Source organism: Phoenix dactylifera, chromosome 2 (genome assembly GCF_051530095.1).
Source record: "Phoenix dactylifera cultivar Ajwa chromosome 2, Ajwa_hap1_PhDact_Kaust_v1.1, whole genome shotgun sequence".
NCBI lineage: Eukaryota > Viridiplantae > Streptophyta > Magnoliopsida > Arecales > Arecaceae > Phoenix > Phoenix dactylifera.
In genome coordinates, this window is record NC_143191.1 from 6,056,841 (window position 1) to 6,081,271 (window position 24,431).

The 24,431-nt window shown below is 39.3% G+C and overlaps 1 protein-coding gene and 2 pseudogenes across 3 annotated transcripts; 2 read left to right on the plus strand and 1 right to left on the minus strand.

Moving 5' to 3' along the window:
* Positions 1-366: 366 nt before the first annotated feature.
* Positions 367-1,092, minus strand: LOC103704413 (vacuolar iron transporter homolog 4 pseudogene; annotated as a pseudogene).
* Positions 1,093-6,030: 4,938 nt separating this feature from the next.
* On the plus strand, positions 6,031-22,513 carry LOC103704348 (transcription factor VIP1-like). The gene is made up of 5 exons (XM_008787598.5): positions 6,031-6,576; positions 7,119-7,251; positions 11,670-11,754; positions 12,454-15,946; positions 21,997-22,513. The coding sequence occupies exons 1-4, from the start codon at positions 6,098-6,100 to the stop codon at positions 12,696-12,698; spliced, it is 942 nt and encodes a 313-aa protein (XP_008785820.2). The 5' UTR covers positions 6,031-6,097; the 3' UTR covers positions 12,699-15,946; positions 21,997-22,513.
* Positions 14,515-23,143, plus strand: LOC103704347 (SKP1-interacting partner 15 pseudogene; annotated as a pseudogene). 2 transcript variants are annotated; one of them, XR_005514008.3, is made up of 3 exons: positions 14,520-15,946; positions 22,692-22,754; positions 22,858-23,143. The product of XR_005514008.3 is annotated as an SKP1-interacting partner 15 pseudogene, transcript variant X2 (transcript). The 2 variants fall into 2 exon arrangements; XR_015975027.1 differs by lacking the exons at positions 22,692-22,754; positions 22,858-23,143 and adding an exon at positions 21,997-22,513 and having other exon boundaries at positions 14,515-15,946.
* Positions 23,144-24,431: the final 1,288 nt, after the last annotated feature.

The following is a 24,431-nucleotide window of genomic DNA, read 5'->3' on the forward strand; positions in this document are numbered from 1 at the left end:
TCTAAAAAAGTTGGATAAAAAGTATTATTAGAATTTTTTGGCGCCATATAAATATCCAAGATCGATCCAATGCATCGCTAATGTTGGATTAAACATGTATCCTGCATGAATTCTTACATATTTTTTTTTTCATTTAAGCTACTTTCATTGGGCTAAAAATTTAAATTCAATTATAAATACTTCGATGAGTCCCCAGCCAAACCAAATGGGCTCGTGTGAGATTACCACAAGTCAGGTGTATTTAGTAAACAAATATACTCATCAAATAAGCTTTATAAAGCCAAGAAATTTGTTGCACCAGTCCACATAAATGACATGAATAAACCTTTATCCTCACTCCATAACATCCGTATTACCTCCCCACAGAGAGAGAGAGAGAGAGAGAGAGAGAGAGAGAGATTTGACAATTCAGACCCCCTATAATGCCCATCCAAACTGAAGACCTGCCGATGCTCCTCAGAGATTCCTGGAGCCAAAGAGCTTCATCAGGCCAAAAGTCATTGCCATGGCCACCCAACCCCCCACCACCACCCTCACACAAGACCTCCCCACCGGAGCACGGCCAAGTGCCGCCCCCAGGCAGCCAAGCACCACCAGCGCCGCACTCGCGGCAGCCGCAACCACCCCTAACCTCACCTCATAACTTCTTATGAACCCTGCAGCCAGTAGCGGCACCATCGCCCCCGCAGAAAAGGCCAAGGCTGATGCTACTGCCGCTTTCACCGGGCTTGGAAGGCGATCTCTGTTTCCCTCATCGATGCCCTCACCATTATGATCACCCTTTGCCTGCTTCTCCCTCTTCATCTGCGCCACTTCGATGTCGTACTGTGAGTACACTGAAACAAACTCTGCAGTTGCCATACTGCAAGCCCCGGCCACCAGGCCGGCCAAGCCTGAAATGATCATGGCCTTAGCGTCATCTTTCACTGCTCCAACTCCCATCATCAGGGAAACAGTCGAGAGAAGCCCATCATTGGCTCCGAGGACCGCAGCTCGCAGCCACTGGGCTCTCTGGGAGTAGTTTGACACCTCTTGGTCGTCATCTTGGCCTTCAATGCCATCGATTGCGAGCTTGATTTCGTTGTGATCCATGGAGAGAGACAAATGGGCTAAGAGATACAAGAAAAAGGTGAAGGCAAGGAGGGGAGGTCATGAAAGACGCCCCATGGGGAGGGTTTTATATTAATGCATGGTTGGTGTCCATAGTAGAGGTGGATTGTGGTGCAACCATCCAAAAGAGTTTAATGAAAAAAAATATATTCAAAAGATGTCCCATTCCTTTCCTTTTTCTATTAGATTCAACAATATGGTTCTTTAGAAATGTGCTCTTCATAGCTAAATTAGTTGTGTGAAAAAGAGAGTTATAGAGTGTAGTTTAAGGAAGCTAGACCAGTAAGGGAGAGCATTCACCTCTATTAGACTTGTTTTTCTGGGAAGAATAGGACTATAAGATAAATCATTTGTTTCATATGTAAAATCTCAATCAATCAGTAATGAACATATGCTTGAAAAGGTAGGAAACTAGCCTAGCATTACTGTGATTATCTGGTACGTTAATGAACTATGTAATTAACGTTTGATACAAATCATGCAAGGGTTATATATGCAAAGATAATTGAGTAGTTTCTCTGAAACGAATATAATGGAGACAAGTTAATCACATGATGAATAAATAAAATAAAGTGAATCATATTGGGAAGTTGATACAATCAAAGATTTCTTAATTTTTACAACTACTGTTTTTCACTTGAACCTTATGTGGATATATTTAAGACTGCATACTGGTGGCCATTGTGTATATTTAGAGCCACTAAACCCAAGCCTGTTCAGGGTCATTGTATGAATAGAACAATGGATGTGCATTCCAACTATGTTGATCAGAAACTTCTACTTATTATATCATCTTTTAATTCAAGTAAAATTGATTCGCTATGGTGCCTTTAGGGAATTCAAATTGATCAAAATTCTTGGTTATAGTATTGCTTGAAAAATGCATGTATTCATGTTCCAGTTCCAGATAAACTTTTTAGAAGTTTCAGGAGATTCAACAACTACTCCTCCACTTATGCAGTTCAAAATAGCAGGCACCCTCTTCCATTTGAGGTATGCATTATTTGTTGCTATTGAATTGATTCCAATCATGCTATTTATAATGATAGAGATCATAAACTACCCAGAAAAAAAACGATTATTAGAAGACAAACATTTTGGAATTTACAGCAAATACAGCAATTACTCTTCCATTTATGCAGGCACCCTATTCAATTTGAGAAATGTATTATTTCTTGTTCTTGAATTGATTACAGTTATCCTATTTTTCATGAGAGAGATTAACTTACCAGAAAAAAAGGATGAGAAGAAAAAGCTTTTTGGGACTTTCAGTGGATACAACAACTGCTTTTCCATTTATGCAGTTAAAAATGGCAGGCACCCTATTATGTTTGCAGTATGTATTATTTGTTTCTCTTGAATTGATTCCAATTATCCTATTTATAATGATTGGTAAACTTTCCAGGAAAAAAGGGTTCAGGAAGCAAATTACTCGACATGCTTCTATGTTTTCACTTTTTTATTTTTTATTTTTTTAATAAAGCGGACGGTTCATACATATCTACTATGGATATATTTCATAAAGTCAGAAAATAGAATATCACGAAACACAATCAGGACAGCTGACAAGTCAGTCCAAAACACTTCTCCGGAATGTTCCACCACAAAAAAGGCAACCCGGTCTGCAACATTGTTTGCCTCATTATAGATATGTCTAGTCATCTAGGAAATACACTCCCTCGTGCTCCTCCAAATATCAAGTATATAAGAGGGGTAGGTCCCCTTCCAAACTAAACATGCTTATGTTCACATCCTATAATGTTTTCTATGCTGACAACACTTAAAGAGGGTACAACTCCGAATGCTATTTTCTCCCATTGCCTTTACTTCTCTCTTCCATTGCTTTATTAACTTAAAGTACACCTAGTTGAGTACAAAAACACCATTCTCCATAAGAAGCTGATAGTTTATGATATATAGAAGCACATTTGTTATAGGGGGCGCAGTTTTGTTCATGGATTGCTGAATAGGCAAGAACTTGCTTGTATGGCTAAGTGCATGGACAGAGGGCATTATTAAATGGGAAGGGAGTATGCATTCCACGCGACTGCCACAGACTCATTAATATATATATGTTGGTAACTTTAGGAAATGGGAGTTTCCAATTTCAAATTTTAGGTTTTGTACCTCTTTGGTCTCTAGTGGGGTGGTGCTTAAACTTTGAACCTGGGTTAGGTTTCTTCTTTTATAAGTGGAGTCCCCACGGTTGATTATTTATCTCTTTGTAAATTCTAATAATATTCTCATAAATATTTAATTTCTAATAAATTTATAAATTCTAATGCTATATATATATATTGTTATGGCAGGACAGAATTGGGTTGTATTTTGGTCTGAAAATTATTGATAAGAAGACAAATGCATAATTTATCCTAGGCTAACCTTAGCTGCATACAAGCTTAAGACCGCAAAGTTTCATTATTTTTTATTGTTCTATACTTTTTTATGCATGCTTGTTTGTACAGCCTGTTCATACATGATCAAACGTATAAATATGTCAGTTATTTACATTTTTTCTAAAATTTAATTTTGTTTCTTAGTTTTTACTTTTAAAAGAAAATATTCAACTTCTTTCGAAACCTCTTTTGAAAACTAGAGTTTCTTTCGGTACTATGGATCTTTTTCCTGCATTTGATTGGAGAGAGTTGGGTTCTAGGATGAAAATAGGAATGAGTGACTTGCATTTCAGTCATTTGGTTGAGGAGAGTTCCATTCCTATTCTAATTCTAAGGGGAATAAAAATGCTCCAATCCTCCAAAATATAATCCTGATTCTTTTGCGGTATTCAAATCCGATTTCAATTTCGATTCTGATTCTAGTCACAAACCAAATACGTCAGAAAATATTATCATTTATGTTCCTATTCTAATCCATTCTAATTCTGATTCTGATTTGAAACACAGGCAGTGGAGAAAATCATGAACGGCATATGATTTGATACCGAACAAAAGCTTTTTTTTTTTTTGGGTCCACCAACACCCTGATTCTCCATTGCATACTTTAGGTCATACAAGATTGGTTAGGTTGACAAACATAAAAATATGATCTAAGTGAAATAATATTTTTAAATTTATTTCTTTTTGTTAGCTAGAAAGAATAATTGTTTACGTGGTAAATATTAACTTGAGCACAGAATGCCCTTTCTTCTCCATTATCATTTTTTATTGCATATTTTTTTAAAATGATTATAGAAAAGTTATGAATAATTATGAAAAAGGCAATATTGTTGTATAATATTATTCGGCATATTATATTTTTCTTTCTAAGTAGGTACAATTATTTGAATATAATTAGAATTAGTTTGAACATGTATTTTAGATTTTTTTTTAGCTACTTATTGCTTCGGCAAATAATCAAGCTTCTCATTTGAGTGATCAATATTCTTTTGAAAAAAAATATTTCGGACAATATTATTTTTTTTAAAAAAAATATTTGCGACGATGTGGTCCATGTGAATCCTTACCTATGCCTTATGCAATGCAATTGGCTGGGCCTATGAGTGTGGCAATGTGCAACATTACCACCCACTTAGGAGGCCAATGACCACATGTTAGGTCAAAAATAATAGTAGATAATATATTTTGAATCTAATCTTATCTAAACAAAAATATTTTTTCCTTCTTCTCAAATCTCTCGGACAAAGGAAGAGGCCTGGGTCGAGCTCTTAACTCCTCCCCTGTCGGAAAAAGGGTTGGTGTTGACTAGCTCCTCATTCTAAATATGTCCATAATGGGCTAATCAAAAAGAGGACTTTCCTAAATTAGATGAGGAAGGGTACAAGGGGTCCCTAAACGTGCGAAAAGGGCTCTTTATTTGAAGTTAGGGACTTTCTTCCACTTCTTTAGCTGGTAGTTCGCGACCTTCTTTGGCTTTTCACTAAAACCTAACAAAGACTACCGAACGAACAAACAACGTATCGGTTCGGTGGCTAAAGTCGGTATAGTTCTTAGTCTTCATCCTGGTTCTTCGTTCTCTTCCTATGGAATCCGTTAGCTATCTTGTTCTATGGCGTAATGCGAATTCTCAGCTTTGGATCTTCATCTTCGGACATAAGCTCGAACTAATAGGATGGACTTATTGGTGATAATGAAAAAAAATTATCATAGATTGATGTGGAACAAAAGGATGTGCGCATCAAATTAAATCCCATGATATGGTTGCATCATGCATCGGTGATGTGCATTACATGACTTGCGATCCATGTATCAGATGAAATCCCATTGAATCCCAGGTTGTTTGCGGAAAAATCACACATATCCACATAAACACTATATAAATTTAAATTCATTTCATATCTACGATGGATCTGACCCATCTAATAATTAGTTCTATACAACATGCACCACATCTATGGTGCACTACATGAAGTGAGGAGGACAACAATTCACTTTTAGTGTGGTGCACCACCAAATGGAGCACATGATGTAAGATATAATTTCTCCACTTTTATACTGGATTTAATATTTTTTCTTTAACAAATTTATTGGGTTCAATGTAGAGGTAAAAGTGAACCAGATAATATCCGTCCTGATTAAGGTCATTATCGTATTTCAATCTATCCGGATATGGATAAAAAATTGAGTATCTGACTAATATCGATATTTATATCTATATCTGTAAAAAAAATATAAATAGAGAGCTATACAATCCGTATCTCAAATATCCAATTCTATTTATAGTTATTTGTAATTTTATATAATACTTATGAATTTTTAAGTGAAATATATCACGTGATTTACTATCCATTTTATTTATATTTATTTTTACTCAAAGTTTTTACCTCCAATTAATATATGTATCTATATTTAGATTTATGTTATTTAATAAATATAAATGTAGATACAGTCATCTGATATGGATATACTTGTCTGATTGATATTCTTTCCGGTTTGATGCATTGTCTTGTTTCCATTATAAATGCTTACATCATGGTCGTCATCATGTCCACCTACCCTTCCCCCAGCTGCCCTTCCGGTGGACTGCAGCCATGGACCCTAACCGCCCCACCGACCCGCACCGCTCGGACCCGCGTCTCGGCCCCAACCCCCGCCGCTCCGGCCACCGCCGGGCGCACTCCGAGACCATCCTCCACCTCCCCGACGACCTCCTCTTCGACTCCGATCCGGACTTCTCCCTCGACGACGTGGACTTCCCCTCCCTCGACGACGACGCCGCGATCCCGGTCCCCACCGCTGCTGGCGGGCCGGAGTCGTCCGTCAGGTCCGCTGGACATCACAGGAGCGTGTCGATCGATGGCGCCTTCTTCGATGGCCTCGAACTCCGGAGCCCGTCGGCCGGCGGCGGGGTCCTGGGTAAGGTGGCGCATCATCGGCGCAGCGGCTCCGTCGACGGGTCTATTTCGACGTTTGAGGGGGAGATGGCGGGGCGGTTGGATTTGGCCAAGAAGGCAATGTCGGATGACAAGCTCGCCGAGCTGGCGCTAATCGATCCCAAGAAAGCTAAAAGGTCTGATTTTTTTCCGACCTCTCTTACACTTTTGTTTGGATTTTATGAGGTTCTGGGGCTCAAAATTTGTGGGTTTTGCTTGAAATAGTATGATTAATTTGATTGATTTGTTTGGATAGTGGATATTAGGGTATGTATGCCCTGCTTCCCTCACAAAGAGAGCTTAAAGGTCTGATTTTTCCTCCTTTTCAACCTACTTTTGTATTTGATAAAGTCTCCGGTTCTTAGATTTTTCCCTATTTTCTTTAAAGTAGCATGATTTCTATACTTGATCCGATTGGTATTGTTGAGTTCACTACTCCCTCCCTAGTTTGCTATTTTGTTTCCCCATTTGCATGAATGATTTCTGAGAACATTTTTCTCTGTTAAATTTGTCCTTCTCCTTGTTTTATTTTGTTATATTGCTGGTTTTTCCACTTAATTTTCCTCTAGTTGATATGATATGGGATATTTTAGTATTTTAGCGACCTCACTGTTCTTAAGTCAATATCGTGATGCTAAACTATATATCAAATGTGCGTTTTATGTTTTTTGGATTGTAGGATTCTTGCAAATAGGCAATCTGCTGCTCGATCGAAGGAGAGGAGAATTCGTTATACTAGTGAGCTTGAGACAAAGGTGAGGACACTTCAGACAGAAGCAACCACTCTCATGGCCCAGCTTTCACAGCTACAGGTAGGAGTTATGAATTTACTTAATCAAGCTATTTTACTTCATGCATTATTTTTTGAATGCTTGCAATAGTTGGATAGTAAAGTTTATTTTGGCAAACTTCTTTGCTAAACCTGAGGAAAGAGTTGATTAAAAAAAGTTATAATAGGTTTATGACTATAGCAATTTACTGTCTCCTATCTTGATCTCCATCAGATAAGTTGCAATTGGTGCAAGATAAAGCTATATCATGACCTTTTTATGATGATTTTTCTGGTTCTTAGAAATTGAACTTGAGAGTGTGTTTAGCTTGTGTTATTGTTGGAGGAAGAGTTCATAAAACTTCTTTTATATCTTGAGTAAAAGGTGGCAACTAGACTATTTCATTCTATCAATATGTAACATGAAACCAACAAAATCATCATTGTGGTGGTGAATCAAGTCAAGATTATGTCACCCTAGGCATATAACAAAACTCAAAATGGATTCAGACCTTCTGACACCACCAATGGCCCACCAATAGAAATCTTCTCCTTCTCCTCCTTCCAAGCTTTGAAACACGCTTCCTCCCAATTTTTTTGTCATACGATCTTGCTTGCCAACCCCCTGTGCCCTTAAACCTTCCTAGCCTGAAAACAAAATATTTCTCCACCTCTAGGGAAGATTCATACACGTGATCACCCAACACAATTATTATGCTCCTAGGCATAATGTAAGGAGGTCCACACAAGACTAACAATATCCTCTCATCTAACAGTAGCCTCTTAGCAATATGTTGATTCAACTCCTCTAGATCCATGAGGCCAGTAACTAACACCAAATCTTTACTTCCAACAATGAAGAGCCAAATCCGTCAACTCTAATAGTAGGAGACTTTCTAGCGAAGCCTTTTCCCTATGCCAATGTTTGAAGACACCATGAACCTGACAAAGTAACCATTCCTGACCTCACTGCTTCACCCAACCACCTCTTAGATAGAAATGAAACCTAAAAAAGATTATCAGCGAGTCTCGTTATGCCCCTTATATCCCAAGGATGACAAAAGCCATCAACTAGTTCTTCCTCTAAAGCCCAGTTCTTCACAACTAAGATGAGGACTAAATATTGTAGTATATACTTGATCTTGAAAATATCCTCCAACGAGTTAATTATTCCCTAACATTTACCTTCCCTAGACTCTAGATAAACTACCTAGTTATGCTTGGACTCTGGCTAGGTTAATTCATTACCCGCTGACCAACCTGTTGGCAAGCGAAGGACACTTAGCTCGCTGCACTGGGTTGCCATTGTTAAACCACTCCTTGCAATGATAACATAGTGTAGGTGTGTGTATATGTCCAGGTATCAATTTCTCTTATTCTCTAAGGCTGCAGTTGGTCGCAGGATAAACTACAATGATGGTGGTAATAACCTGCATTTTTCAGTTCATTTTTCTTTATCTCATCAAATTCCATTTTTTGGCTCCTTTATTTCCGAGGAGGACAATTATTTTTTACCAAAAAAAAATCGGGTGCTTATGAATGCTTATGACAAATAGAACAAAGATATTTTACTGAAAAGGCATAATATTTTTATTCTACTTTCATTCTCTTTTTTTACCTTAAGTTATTCTTAGAGCTTCCTTAAGTTGGAGAGCATTATTTCCCACCTGGACATGTCTTGAGTGCACGGTTGTGCATGGTTGATCAAGTGCACATGGTGCATGGATGAGAGGCTCCCATCCTAAAGCAACTAGCACTCCTTGTCTTGCCTCCATCTCTATTTGTTTTGGAATATCTTAAAAAATGAAAAAGGATAACTAGAGTAGAAAAAATGAAAATGAACCCAAGCTTTGGTTTTCCACCATTATCAGTAGTGTTCAATGCTCTAGGAGGAAGGATGGTCATTGCTACAACTCCCACCTTTCTTCCAAGGTAGTAGCAATCTTCATCTGAGGGCGGGGAAGTTTAGGAAAGTTTCATTTCCTTTCACTTAATTGTAAGAAAGGTGTATGAATTTGTCCTCCATCTCCTTATATGCTTGATGCTCCCAATCTTGACTGTTCTCATCATTTGATCTTTTCATGCCACCTCTGCAATCTTATAAAACCCTTCTCTCCCCTTGGATTATTTATTAGATGCTCTCTTCTGATTAGTATCTAAATCATTACTTCTTCCTATTAGTATCTAAAAAAATTCTTAATTTAAAATAGAATTTCTTTTTGTCAAATAGAATGAGTCGTAATAATATTCATTTTTATTAAACAATCAGAATAGTGTGCCGGAGTGGATGCTGGCATGGTTCGTAGTATTGATTTCGGTATCCATACTGATGCCATACGCATGTAGTATCGATACAGGTCAATTCATGGTACCAACACTCGGTATTCCTCGTGAGTGTGTGTGCACATGTGCCAACACGCGCGTGTTTAGGTTTCCTATTGGCACCAGTATCATGTGTCTGTGTGTAGGTTTTCTATTGGCACAAGTGTGTGTTTTCCATCTTCCTAGTTGGGGTTCGTATTTAGGTTTTTCCTTCTAGATTATATATTTTGAATACCACGTAGTGAGTAGAAGAGTTAGGATGAGGAGGGTTGATTGCTTTAAGATGGGAGCTTCCATCCACTTGTTGAGTAAACATGGCTGCACATTGGATCACCCATGTGCAGTCATGTACTCAAAATGTGTCGTTTCCTAACCAAGGCCTAAGGATTTCCTCTTTGGAATCCATGCCCGACTGTCATAACCATACTCAAGCTTAGTTGATGTGTGCCAGATCTTTGGGGTGGACTGAGGGGTCTAGGTAGGGATGTCAAAGGGCTGGGTCTGGGCATAACATGCACAAAAAAATTGTAATGGGTTGGGCTTGATGATGACTTGGCTAAGGCCCTAAGTTGGCCTGTTGGTGCAGCAAAGAAACAGCAAAGGACCTGATCAATCAGCCCCTTGCTGGTTTCCTGACAAATGCAGTCAAAAGATAGCTCAGACTGATGCTTTGCTTGACATCAAAATTATTGTAATTAATGAAGATTTAGATCTTTTATGAGATCTATCAATTAGGAATATTTTATTTTATGTTTTTGAGAAAAATTAAGAGTCTTTTAGGAAACTTGAAGGCTGCATTTGGTAGTGGTCAAGTTAATCCAGAGTAAATAGGCTTACCACTATGCTTCTTTACTCTGGAATATATTAGTCCACCATGTAGGGTCAAGTAATTTATTCTGGGTTAAGTAGAAAAAGTGGCTGTATGAAAGTTTACGCTTGGATTGAATGGACTACATTTTGTGGGTTAAGTTGAACAAGTGGAGTAAAGGGCCTTTTCTATTTAACCTGCAATCAAATGCAGCCTAAACATTCAATATGAGAGGATTTTAGATTGCTTTTAGAGTCTCAGTGAGGAAAGATTTGGAATTTCTTGATTCTTTTTGTTACAGCCTTAATTGGGAAAGGATGCAGACCAGTCAAGTCTTTCAAAGGACTTTAGTGGCCTGCAGTAAAAGGAGATTATTGGCGTTGTACTCAGAAATTGATACTGAAAGAAATCGCCACAGCTCTCCTTCCTTCTCTCTTCCTAGATCACCTGTTGACATTCCCAGGTCAGGTAACATAGTTTTGTTCTGCATCTCACAGCTCACCTTTCCCATCCTCGAGTCCGTGGAGTGAGACATTACTGAACTACCAATCTTGTGATTATTGTCACTATAGACAATGCATTGTTTGGCTTCAGTTGGCACTCTCACAAATCAACCACCATCACTGTATAAAGTTTGGTTTTATTCAGCTTCAATTTGCATAGCTCACTACTCTGTAAAGTTACGTTGCACTTTTCCACTTCATCAATTCCAGTCTAATTCTATTTATCACATGTTTCTATGTGCAATTGCTTGGGGATAGCAAAGATGATAATTTAGTGGCATTCCTTTGCTACTTATTCATTAAGGCCTGGCTTTAACATGTATTCCTCAAATTATTAAGCTAAATTCTTGAAGTTCAACTTTGCTCTCAATTCTTCAGACCCTTCATCCACATGCCACAATGCCAGGGGCCAAATGTTCAACATTCATCCAGTGCATAGGAAGGTTCTAATGATGCAAAACATCTTCATAAGCATAGCAGCCACCTTGCAACTACCAGAACCTTAGTCCTTGCAAAGCTCTCAATTTTGATCTACAGGCTTGGCAACTGAATCACATTAAAAGCTGGTTTAGTCCAACAAGAATTTTTTCTCAATTTGTTTGTGCCTAAAGGTTTTTGCTTTTTCAATTTTCATTTAGTGTCCTTTGGTTCTCCATTATATCTCCAGCATCTTCTGTTTTCCATCATTGATCGACCAAAAGTCATTGCTATTTTAGATTGAAAGCACTACGTCTCTTTTACTTCTAAGTTTGTTTCTTCCCCCTGTTTTTTCAATGCTCTGTTCTCAGTTATATGTACGGTGACTGGTACTTGAAATTTCCTTCACAGAGAGACACAACTGACTTGACTGCTGAGAATAGGGAACTTAAGCTGCGGTTGCAGGCTATGGAGAAAGAGGCTCAACTTCGTGATGGTATTTCTTTCAACTACTTAAGACTTTTTTGTTTTTTATTTTTTATTTTTGGGGTACTATAGCTTTTTTTTTGTATTGTTTGTATACTGTGTTAGCCCTTGACAGAAATTACTAAGCTAGTAAATTATGGCTCCATATAATTGGAAGAATGATTAGTTCTAAATTATTTTATAACTCCTACTAAAAAATAGAGTTAATGCTTTAATTTCATCAAGTGTTTAAATTCATTCTTATAAATAATCGGCTTTAGAAATTTCAGGTAATTAGCTAAAAATTTTCTGCTCTATCTGGACTTGCAAAATTTCTGTACTGATTATATACCATGTAGACAGGATTTAAGGGATTTTCCTCGTTCTCATAGATCCTTCATTGTCCAAGTACTCTCACTATATACAAGCCAAGTAGTTTATCATGCAAGGTGTGAAACCATCAAATGTTTGAAGACAGGTTAGATCTTATTGTTAAACATCTTCAATAAAATTATGAATAACATGGTGGGACCAGGACAACAACTCCATTCAAGTCTATGAATGTCCAATCTCTACTGGAGCAGCTATGGGGGCCAGAGTTCCGTAGAAACCTGAACTGCATGACTGAAGACTAACTTTAAATGTGGTTTCTGACTTATGCCTCCTCATTCGATGATATCTCTTCTTCTGCATCATATATAACGTACAAAAATTTTTGGTGTTCTTACAGCTCTGAATGAGACACTGAGACAAGAAATTCAGCGGCTCAAGATAGCAGCAGGGGAAATCTCAATGGTTGATGGCAATACATTCAACAGAGAAATCCAGCAGGCTGCGTCCCCATATATCTCCCATCCACAGCAGTTGCCTAGCCAAACTGGTTATCAAGCCCTGCAATTCCATGGCTCTCAACCATCTTTTAGTGTCCAATCAGGAAGCGCGCAGACTCCACAGGATCCAATGGATTTCATGTGAAGATAGGAACCATTAACCTCTCTTGTACCTGCTTGATGTACTAATAAATAGAAGCTGACATAAGTTATGGAGCCTAGTTTGATGTGCAGATGTGCATGTATTAGCATAATCTGTTGTAAAATGTAACTTTTTGTATAATCAAATCAAACACTTATGTAATCCGGTTTATGAATGTCAGCCTCGAATGTGTAATATCGTTGAAATAACAGTTCTGATTGTAATTATATGTACAAAGATTAACAAAGAATGCATTTCTTCTGTGGTAGAAAGAAAGATTAATATTAGGAAGTTTTCGCTGCTTCACTTTGAAATGTAATGTATATTGATGAGTGCAGCATGTGCCATGACTTCAAATCCACGAAAATCGCCGGCTTGCGCTGATGGTTGAGGTGATAGAAATGGTGCTTGTCATTACTTCTTTTTCAAAAATCTAATTATTAAGTATCCTCATAGAATGGGTTGGAACCCTTGAGTTCACTTGTTTTACTTCGATGTATATCCTTGGTTCAACAGTTAGTGGACATGTTATGAACTTCATACAAATTAACCTGCTCTTTTGGTGACATGGTTTAGTGTTGGCAAAATGCATGAGCTTATTCTTTCTTTTTGATTGAAATGATTTAAGCTCCGCGGGCTATCAAATTTATGCGACAAATGTAAGCTGCTTTCTGACCTTTAGGCCATTTTGTCCAGCTTGGTTCCAACCGACCTCTAGGTCGCCCCGGCCTCGGTTTAGGATTTAGCTGCAATAGTATCAAAAATCTAATTTTCTAGTTTAAGAATCATCAAATGTAAAAGTATAATTGGTTCTGTCAATTGATTTCCAGCATTTGTTTTAGTTGTAGCTTGTTCCAAAACCGAAGCTTTTTTTTTTTTTTTACTGAAGCGGATGTATTATATATATCGGGTGCGAATACATCCAAAAATCAAAAGATAGCAAGTTTCGGAGTGCACCGGATAATTTCCTCTCTTCTAGTCATAGAGCCTCTTTAGAGTGGTTAGCCATATAAAAAGCTACTCAATCTGCTGCTTCGTAGGCCTTACAATACATGTGTTTTGCGTGCAAGGTCATTCTACTACTGATCATAGCTTAAATATTTCTAAGCAGCGGATGGTATATGCCCACCCCGAATCGTCCTCGAGCACGACAGCACGAGCTTGCAACTCGTGCCACATATAGCATACACCAGGTTACTCGCAATTCTACTTCTGGAACCGAGATGTCCAAAATGGAGCTTCGATGCGGAGGTCAATAATGTCTGCCTAACGTGCAAGTGCAGCCCCGCTGTGTAACTGACGATCTGAACCTTGACATGGTCGCAGAACTATTTTGGTGCTCGAGCCATGGTTCAGCGGTCCATAGCAGATTGACCAAGATCGACTTATCCAGATCTCCTAACAATATAAAAATATAGAATTAGTAAATATTTAAAATACTAAAAATATTTAATGAATATAAAAAAATATAGAAAATTTACAATAATAAAATATTTAAAAATATCTTCCTCGCAGGACATTCTTGTGCCAGATGCGCACCCACACTTCCAAGTCAACAGGCAGACAAACGAACAAAACCAACTATACCGGGTTCAGTCCCGGCGCACCCATTCTCACACCCAAACCCACACCTCCATCTGTTCCATTTCAGCTTGATAGTGTGGCTTGGGTGTAACGTAACCAGTCTCTTTACATATTACTTCTTTCTGAGTAGAGTACACCGTTCCAGCTCAGCACTCACCTCACCACAACCACCTAACAGCTGCACTTCTCCACCCGCCATATAAAATAACGCCACCGACGGTCCAGATTTTATAGATCAGAATGGCAGGTCCGAAAATATGGCTTCAGTATACTGCCCCTGCAACCCCAGCACCAGCCACTTTACGTCTTTACCTACCTTTCTTCCCACCATCGCCCCCGCCCGCCAGAAGAAGAAACATAGGCGACTCAAAGACTTTTCCGACCATGCCCCCGGCTCATGTGCCTCGCGTGTATGACTTCCCCCCGCCGCCGCCGCCGCTGCTGGAGGCGGAGGCGGCTGAGCAGGAAGAGGAGGAGTCGGGTTCTCTGCCGATGAGCCCCCCCATCCTGCTCCTCCCGCCGGACGCCCTCCACAACGTCCTTGGCCGCCTCCCCCTCCTCCAGGCCCTCGCCTGCCGCTCCGTCTGCCACCTCTTCCGCGACGCGATCTCCTCCCCGTCCTTCCTCGCCGCCCTCCCCCCGGTCCGCCTCCTCGCCCTTCGCCACCCCCGTGCGGCCGCTTCCACCCCCTCCCTCCACGCCTTCGACACCGCCCTCGGTCGTTGGCTCCGCCTACCCCTCTCCTTCCTCCCCTTCCCCTCCTCGTCCCCCGTCACCGCTTCCCCCTCCCTCCTCTACCTCTGGGCTGACACTTCCGCCGCCCCCTCCGCCGTAGGCGACCCTAAGAATCCCAAGTCCCTCATTCTCTGTAACCCGCTCGCCCGCTCGTACCGCCTCCTCCCCCCACTCGGCTCCGCCTGGTCCCGCCACGGCACCGTCCTCGCCGGCCCCGGCGGCGCCGCCCTCGTCCTCACCGAGCTGGCCGCCCTCGCCTACGCCCCCGGCGCCGACCGCTGGCTCAAGTTCTCCCTCAACCTCCCTTCCAAGCCCCGGAGCCCGATCCTGATGGGCGGCGCCGTCTACACCCTCTGCGACGTCGGCACCCCGTGGCGCAGCCAGTGGAAGCTCTTCTCCTGCGGGCTCCACGACCTCGGCGGGCCCCGCAGGTGGGCCCCGATCGAGCGGCATGAGTGGGGGGACGTCTTCGACATCCTGAAGCGGCCCCGGCTGCTCCCCGGGGCGGGCGGCGGCCGGATCCTGATGATCGGAGGGTTGCGGTCGTCGTTCGCGATCGACGCGCCGTGCTCGACGGTCCTGATCTTGAGGTTGGATCTGGCGACGCTGGAGTGGGACGAGGCAGGAAGGATGCCGCCGGAGATGTACCGGTGCTTCGGCGGCGTGGTGCCGGGGCCGGTGGCTGCCGCGGCGGCCGTTGCAGGGGGGAATAACAAGGTGAAGGTGTTCGGAGGGGACGGGAGGGTTTGGTTCTCGGGGAAGAGGGTGAGGGGAAAGCTGGCGATGTGGGAGGAGGAGGCGATTGGGAAGAGTCGCGGCGGTGTGTGGAGGTGGCTGGACGGTTTGCCGGGTTACAATGAGGGGGTGTACAGAGGGTTCGTGTTCGATGCCGGATTCACTGCCATGCCCTGAAGTCATCGTCAAACTAACTGGTTTGTTGTTATTTATTAATTCTGCCTGGATTTTGTATCAAAGTTTAGGTTTTTGTTTGAAGTCAGTTCTGTATTGCTCATTATATTCTCAAAATTTCGATGCTTTGCATGTCTTATGTTTCATTGATGGCAAACTTAGCTCGAGGTAGTGGAGTTTGTAGAACTTGTTACATATTTTTTTGAGGGATGCAATCACTTCTTGCAATTTTAGTTGGATTCACATGTTCTGTTGAATGTGTTAAAAGCTTATTAAATGTATTGAGTAGATATTGGTGTATATATATTTAAGTATTTTTTTCGTTCCATGACCAAAAGTGTTTTGATCATGTGGGTAGGCAAATGGTCTCCTAATTGAGTTATTCAAATCATAAAAATGCAGAAGTCTGAACAAGTATAGAAAGTTATATGGCTCTGTGTTGAGGCTTATTTTGAGCTTAGTAACAGGTAAGATCTACCTTGGGTGCCATACCCGCTTCAGAAACTCCACAAAAACTTGACACAAGGCCCACATCTAAGCTCTCCCTTACACTAAGTGTTTTCGGAATATTCGCGTTACCGTGTTTGCACTTGCACTGACGCCCACTCTTGATTTTAGCAACTGAGATTTCAAGAGTTGCAGAATTCCTTTATATAGAAAGAAATTATACAATAGGTTGTCATTTATTTGTAGTCGGTAGAGTATAAAAATGTTTTAAGACCCAAGAAGATTACAAATGATTAATCTATCCTGTTAATTTGTTTCTCACCAACCGACAACAATTCTCATCAATTGAATGTATGCAACTTCAAACCAAACTTCACTTTCAGGAAATTAAGATACATTGTCCTCTAATAAGAAAGGAAGCGGTAAATTGCTGAAATTAAAAGTGGGAAACAATTTACACGAAGAAGGTTACAAAAAGGTTCGATGAGGCATGAAAAATTTTCCATTTTCACTTGCAAAATGATGGATATGACTTAAAGTTATATTGTTAGGGTAGGTGAGACATGTGGACTTGGCCAACAAGCATGACATTTTCGAAACATGAAATTTGGGAAAATACAAGTGGATCTGTTCATCTAAAGCCGCTAATGTCTTAATTGATCAATTCTTTGCACTATGGTTTAGAGTTTTATAATGGATAAAAAATTATCTTTTCATTACGAAAATAAAGTTTATACGCCATATATTTAGTAGGAATGCCCTTATTGACAACATCACAAAAGGCAACATTGACAACAATGCATAATGCCCTGATCTCTTTTTTCTCCAAGCATTTCTCTTATTTTTCAATAAATGTAGACTGTTCCTCCTAATCTATAAGCCACTTTTCTTTAGCTTCAGTTGTCTTGTTTTGAACCCAACCTAATGATCCCAGTTATTTGAGTTGATAATGCTTGACTTGAACTTGGCTTGAAAATGTGGTGATTTGATTTTTGATCGACATTCATTCATTAAGCAAAGGAATTTCTTGTACCCAAAAAGAGGAAGCTCAAATATGAAATAGGTCTTAATTTAGTCATAGGCTACACATTATATATGGCAGATGTTCGTGGTGCTAATATTTGTGTTAGGGTTGAGACCTTTTATTTCATGAAACATCTTGCTGGCATAGGCCTGAGCTGTTCCTTGGAAGAAGTTCACCTCCAAGTTTAAGGAGGGAGAAAAAGAAAACTTTGATTACATAGTTGAGGGAAAACAAAGGTAAGAAAGAAAATGAATAGATTCAGAAAAGTTTGACGAATTTTGTGATGGTAGATTATTGTGATAGGGATGACATGGTGATTGAGGTAGGAAGTTTTTCTGGTGATAGCAAGACTAAGAGGACTTGAACAAAAGGGCCAATAGTTTCGTTTGTTGCTTTGGATCCTGTAAGTGCATGATAAAGATAAAATGAACAAAAAAAAAATGACAATAATTGTAATAAAAAAGAAATGGGTGTTCAATATTCTGTATTTTGGATGAATCAAGCGAGCATTCTATTGTGTTGAAGTGCTAGAAGTTGCAGTGGAAGAGTTAACAAGTCATACGTTGCTATCACATAAAATAGATGACTTTAGATGAAATGAGGTTGTTGTATCCTGAAATTTATAGTTAAAATGTTTGCATTCAATTGTCTTTGATCTATCTTGTTTAAAAAACCTCCCACTATGAATATGATTTCCTAAAAATGCAACTGTTAAATTAAGTGACGTTTGACATTTTCAAATTGGTTTGGAAGGACCTAGATTGTGTAACTGAAATGTAGGTACCTGAGTACCGACCTTCCTGATACATCTGTATCTTGGATGTTCTAGGTTCATGAGTTAGTTAGCTGAATTAATCAATGTTATGGAATAAAAAAAATCTTATTTGGTTAAAAGTCTTATTACTTTTAACTTTGTTGTATGCAGTCTACTCTCAAAACACGAGCTTCATGATCTACTACCGAATATTTTATTTTTTTCAAATTGATCTTGCATTGACAATCTTGCATTGACAGAGCAATGTATTGCTGTGGTGATGGTAAATGAATTTTCGATAATTATGGATTTAACTAGGGTAAGGTTGTTCTATTGTTATCTTAGCGTAATTGTAAGGTTGCTCTATTGTGACCTAGGTATCATGAGTTCGAAAGACAGAAAAAACCTTCCAGATGCATGGGTAAGGTTGTGTACATCCGACTTTTTTCAGACCTTACAGTGGTGAGAGGCTCATGCATTGGGATGCCCTTTAAGGGTAGGCCTCAATGCAGCATTGAGGTTGTTCTATTATGATCTGGGTGTCATAAGCTCAAAACACGGAAATAACTGCTCTGCAAACGGGGATAAGATTGCGTACATCTGGCCGGTAGCAAGGGCCTCAACTTTAGAATGCTCCATTGTAGTTAGGATGTCCAGGTTTGAAATGTGAAAACAGTCTATCCGCACATGAAGGTAAGGTTGCGTACATTTGGCTCTCTCTACATCTTGTTATGGTAGGAGCCTCATGCACTGGGATGTCCTTTTTTATGGATTTAGTCCAGGGGGCCACATTTTTGATGCAACTCTAGGTTACATTTGCATAAATATAGATTCTGAGGCTCTTGGTGGAAATACTGGGATTCTAAGGGTTTTGGAGAAATTCCAGCAAACAAAACAAGAAATTTTGCAAAACTAGGCAAATAACAGGTCGTTGATTTCTTTCTATATCAAATAGTAGTTAAACTGGTGACTTAGCGCAGTCAAGCAATAATCTGATGTGAAAGAGAGAAAAAAGAAACTAGATGCAGACAGATTGGGGCCTTACATGCAGATATATAGAAATAATAGTGATAGTTTTGGCAAAAGAAACAACATAAATTGTACGATGATCATAGTGACCAAGAAAGTAAATAAATAAATAAAAAGAAAAGGGGGAGAGAGGGCTGTGAATCACAATTGGTACATGATTAGATTGGAATCTAAAACTTTCAGAATACTTCAAACCAGTTGAACCAGCTAAAACTATAAATACCTATTTTATTCTTCGCAACTCTCAAGTTTGATAACTAGGATTTGACCTTCAAAAGAAATACCACAAACAACAAAAGAATGTATCAAATGTTTACTAAACGCATCATCCAATCTAACACTTAAAATGGCTTTGAGATTGTTTAATCTCATTTTTACACACTCTAGACCATGGTCGGCGGAACTATCCCGAACCGCCTAGTTCAGGGTTCTGAGCCATACCGGCAGCCGACTGGGATGTTTCCGGCAATGAAACTGAGACGCTGTCGCCAGAGGGGGAGAAGGAGATGGAAAAAGAGGAAGGCCCTCTCTTCCTTCCTTTCCCTCTCCCTCCCTCCCTCGCTCTTTCTCTCTTTTCCTCTCTCGTTCTCCCTCTCTCCCGCCTCTACTGTGTCGGTACTGAATCAGCACGGCACGACGTTGGGCCGTACCGACCGTGTCGCTGGGCAATCGGTATGGGGCTCATTACCGGCACAACAGGCATTGCTCTAGACTCATTGAATTGAAAACAAAAAATAGAAAAATTAACAAATTTGCAACTAACTGAAAATTTAAACTAAATCTATGCATGAAATTGAAGATCTGCATCCTTCTAATGCATTACATCACATTTTAACCACCTCCCTCTTGTGTGTATGCGACTAAAAAGTAAAAGAACATGATATTGAGAATAATTGCTACTTTTTCTCAGCAAAGTATATTCTATTTCTCTGCTGGCTGGTACTTGTGATTGTCTTAAAAAAAAGGTTACCCAGTGCAAAGGCCCCTGACATCACGGGGTTAGGGAGAGTCAAATATTTGTAGCCTTACCCTCACATGTTGAGAGGTTATTTCCATGTTTTGAACTTGTGACCTTAATGGAGCAACCTTACTGTTGCGCCAAGGTGCACCCATAGATAAAGGAAAAAAATATAGTAGATAGGAGGTTGGTTTATGTAAGAATCCCTTAACTTGTTAACCCTAGTAATTAGAGAACTAAGCATTATGCCTCTTTCAAATATGCTGTAATGATAGCAATATTTCATTAGAGGTTGCTGGACTGCCTAGGTTGCCATTTAGGCTTAGGCAGTTCTCCGGCCACCTTGCTTAAGGCCCAACCACATATAACCCTATATGCGAGCCATTTATCATGGTGGCTAAACAGCTCACCTTAGCCTGGAAAGCCCAGCGAGGTCAAGTTTAGACTGTATATTTAGATAGATTAGGGTATTAGGTGTGTTGGGGGCACAAGTTTTAACCTTATTTCTCAGTGGTGCCGAAACACTTTAGTTACAACGTCCAATCTTCTTTAGATTGTCTTTAGCTGTTTATTGCTGATTATGCATTAATTAGTCATTATTTTCTAGAGCTAGCTGTTACATGAGCTCTGTGAAAACTATCATAACCATAGCTATCCAGCCTTGTCATATCTACTTGGGATGGCTTTATGTATTTTCATTGGCCGACATTCCTATTAAAGGTGATGTCAGACATGAATTCACTTAAAACTATGAGCATGTTTATCTTTTATATGATTAATTATTATTGTATAATCTGATTGGAATGAAAATTGGAATCTATATGCTACCATGCTACATTAACATAGGTATTTATCTACATGTATGATGGTCCCTTAAGTTATCTCTATTTTTTCCTTTCATTTCTTTTTAAATTAATTTTCTTGTTTTGTAAAGTTTTTAACTAAGCCTCCCTAGGCATCTGTGTGAACAGCCGCACCATCCATTCAAGGCTGTCTCTCAGCCACCTGCATACTGCAACTGCCTTTAGAAACACAGGACAATAGTCCTTCCATTGCCTCGGTCCACAATTGTACCAACACATGGCTTTGCTTTTAGCCATAAAATCAACTCACTTTTATCCCAATTAATTTTCTACTTGTTGTTATCTTTGGATGTTCCCCTGAAGTAGCCAAGCATTAGGGTTCTTAAATGTTTCCAACTTTCCCTTCTGCAATCTCTTGTCCTCTTTCACTACAGTAGAAGCAAAAAATTATATGATAAGAAGCAACCATCCTCACTTTCTGCTTCTGTAGTATTCAATGAAGCTTCACAAATTAAAATTTGCATTTAGGCAGGACATATGTCTGCCCAGCTGAAACAAATAACTTACTAGAACTTGTAGAAGGCCAAGAATATCCTAATTCAATATTTGAAACTCCAATGTTCTTTACAGAACGTGTATTTCATCAAGCATGCCAAGGACTGTGGACAACTGCATCACACTATTATTTATCTTGTTCCTTAACTTCCTATTTTCATGTATTTCATCATTTTACATAGCTTGGTTAATTTTTATAAGTATCTGGTTGATTTCTTTTTCCAATTCTATTCTTGCTTCTAGAACGGTTCTGTCAAAATCGAGACCAAGTATGCAACAACAGTACTTGTAGTAGGTTAGATGGGAATGCTCGATTATTACCGTTTGGAGCACAGTATAACTTTTCCATTTTCTTTAAAGTCTAATCTTTTAAAAGATCTTGTAGTTACAGTGAAAACTGAAAAAGGCAGGAGATGCACACACCAATTATTATTTGTATGATTTCTCACACATTCCTTTCATTGAATCAATATGCTATTTTGATGTTTTAACAATATTATCAGGATGTCATGGTGAAAGATATGGACATACCTCATAAAACCTGATGGGGGAACATTGAAATGTTCAAATTATCTCATTGTTTGCTGATGCTAATGTGAGATCATGGTCGCCATCCTCTGGAGGGCATTGGAGTAGATCTCAGATTGCTGCATTTATCTTGTTAGTGACTACATGGAGTTTGACAAAGATGCTGCTGCTGTGCTGCAGCTTATAAGAGTATTACATGGTTCATGGAGTTACAATCAACGAAGAGCAGTTGCTAATGTATCTGACCTGACCAGCTGACCTACTGCTGATGCCATCAATCTGTCAGGAAAAATATTTGGAAGATGCTCATGTATGAGAGGGATTACATAATTTTCTGTATGGCAAAATCTCAGCAGATACTGTTTGTGAAGTTGCTTTTTGATAGATCGTTTAACATATCGATATGGACAATAGTAATCTTGAGTTTCTTTTCATTTGTATGTTTGTATATTGTTTATTACAGTAGTTGGGAAATATATAGTTGTTTCTTTATTCTCGTGATAATATATTTTAAAAATTTGATGGTCATAAAGTCTGCAAGAAGATTTCGGTCTTCTCTTAGCCATATTTAGATGAAGGCTTGCTTGTATCATGACATCTCGGTGCCCTTTTGTATAATTTTTTGGTAAAAAGCTATATATTCTGTATCCATATAAATTATACTTTGCAGGACTTGTGATTTGGTCGTAGCCGGGTGACAAGCTATTCTGAATTTTATCTATACTTCTTTGTGGTATGTTAGATGACACAGACCTTATCTTTAGCTGAGTGAATTATATCTGCCCTTTTCAGATCTCATATTTTTTTCTCCTTAAAGCTCTGCTTCGTGTGAATAGGACTCTTGACTCCTTGGGAGCCCTCTCAAGCCATGCTGCTTATTTGTATCAAAACAAACATGAGGAAGTGGGAAAATGCACATGGAATATCAGTGATGGACGAAGCAACAATTACATCACAAGTGAGTCATTGCAAGTGGCAATGTGACAGTTCTCTTGCTTTCTTATGGCTTTTGCTCGCATGAACCTGTTTGATGTTCTGCATGATAATTTCTTGAGACTGATGAGAGTGGAGATAAACAGTTATATCATTCAGGTTAATATTGAGACTTGAGACCCGGATAAATCTGTATGTATGTCATTTTCTTTAATAGATCGTTAAACTTAAAGTTGTTTAGGTCTTAGGAAAAGGAGTGATTGCCAAGCAACTAATTAATCATTTAATTGGTGAGCCCATTTCAATTGCCAGAAGACTAAATGACAGGTGACGTATATTTGCACGCCAAGATTTCGTGGTTGTCCAACTAAATTCCACTCTGGTGTCACTGTCGCGTGGGCATGCCAATTTTATCATATTTGTTCAGGCTTTTAGCCAGGCATCATCAATCACTAAGAATTTGGGTGTGATAGAGCTGTCCGATTTTTTCATGGATCTTGATACTTGTGATAGGGAATGTTCTAAGATGTGCCGATTGGGTTCTATCCTTCCGACTTAGATATTCAATCGGGACTCGTGTATTACAGGAAAACTATTGAGTGTCCCCTGTAAATTGTAATCTTTGTAAGAGTCTAAAACCTAAAGAATTCTATAACTCATGTGATTGTGGTATACCTTTCTTCGGTACCTTACTTTACAAAGTGAGAAACTGTAACTTTCACAGGGAAGCAATAGGATTCAGGTTCTCCATGCCACTTCCACTAAAATGACGAATAAGTCTCATGCATTTCCGACGCGGAGTCAACAAAAAGTGCGGTCGTTGGGGAATTTAGAATGTCTTCAATCTTTTCGCGGATGGGGTTGCCAGCGTCGGATATGTAGAGAAATAAAGGAAGCCTGCTCCGATGGAGATGATGGACATGCACTTGGCATGACAAAACAAAACATTTAGTCCAATATCAAACGTGTGAGCCATTTCTGCCTGGGCTCCACCACATTACATGCTAGAGTTTGTTGAAACTATTAGGCTGTTTGTAATATTTTCTGTTACACATCATGCAAAGCTTCAGCAATGTTGTTGCCCTTTTTGCAAAAGAAAAGTCGATGATGTTGTTATTGTTCAATTGAAGTGCCCAAAATATTCAAATTATAATGGACTACAAATTTTTTTTCTTTTTCTCATGTAACACCATTCATTCAAGATTAATTGTGTATATCTATAAAAGAAAATCAGACTTGGCTACACTTGAGTGGATCTCCACTCAGATCTGATCAGGTCTAATAGGGATCTAAGCTATTGCATGTGATCTACTGTCTCTAACTTGCTTATATATCAAAATCAAGTAGTAAAAAAAATTGGATAGATTAAATAACAATAAATTATAAATATTTTTTTGATTATTTGATGCATAGGTTAAGGGTTTCCATATTATATGATTTTTTGTGTGCAAACAGCTTAGAGATAGCCAATCAGATC

Excerpts from the sequence above, each read along its gene's own strand:
- LOC103704348 (XM_008787598.5), top strand. The coding sequence starts at position 6,098 with ATGGACCCTAACCGCCCCACCGACCCGCACCGCTCGGACCCGCGTCTC. Across the intron at positions 6,577-7,118 it reads GATCCCAAGAAAGCTAAAAG|GATTCTTGCAAATAGGCAAT; the intron begins GTCTGATTTTTT and ends TTTGGATTGTAG. Across the intron at positions 11,755-12,453 it reads AGAGGCTCAACTTCGTGATG|CTCTGAATGAGACACTGAGA; the intron begins GTATTTCTTTCA and ends GTGTTCTTACAG.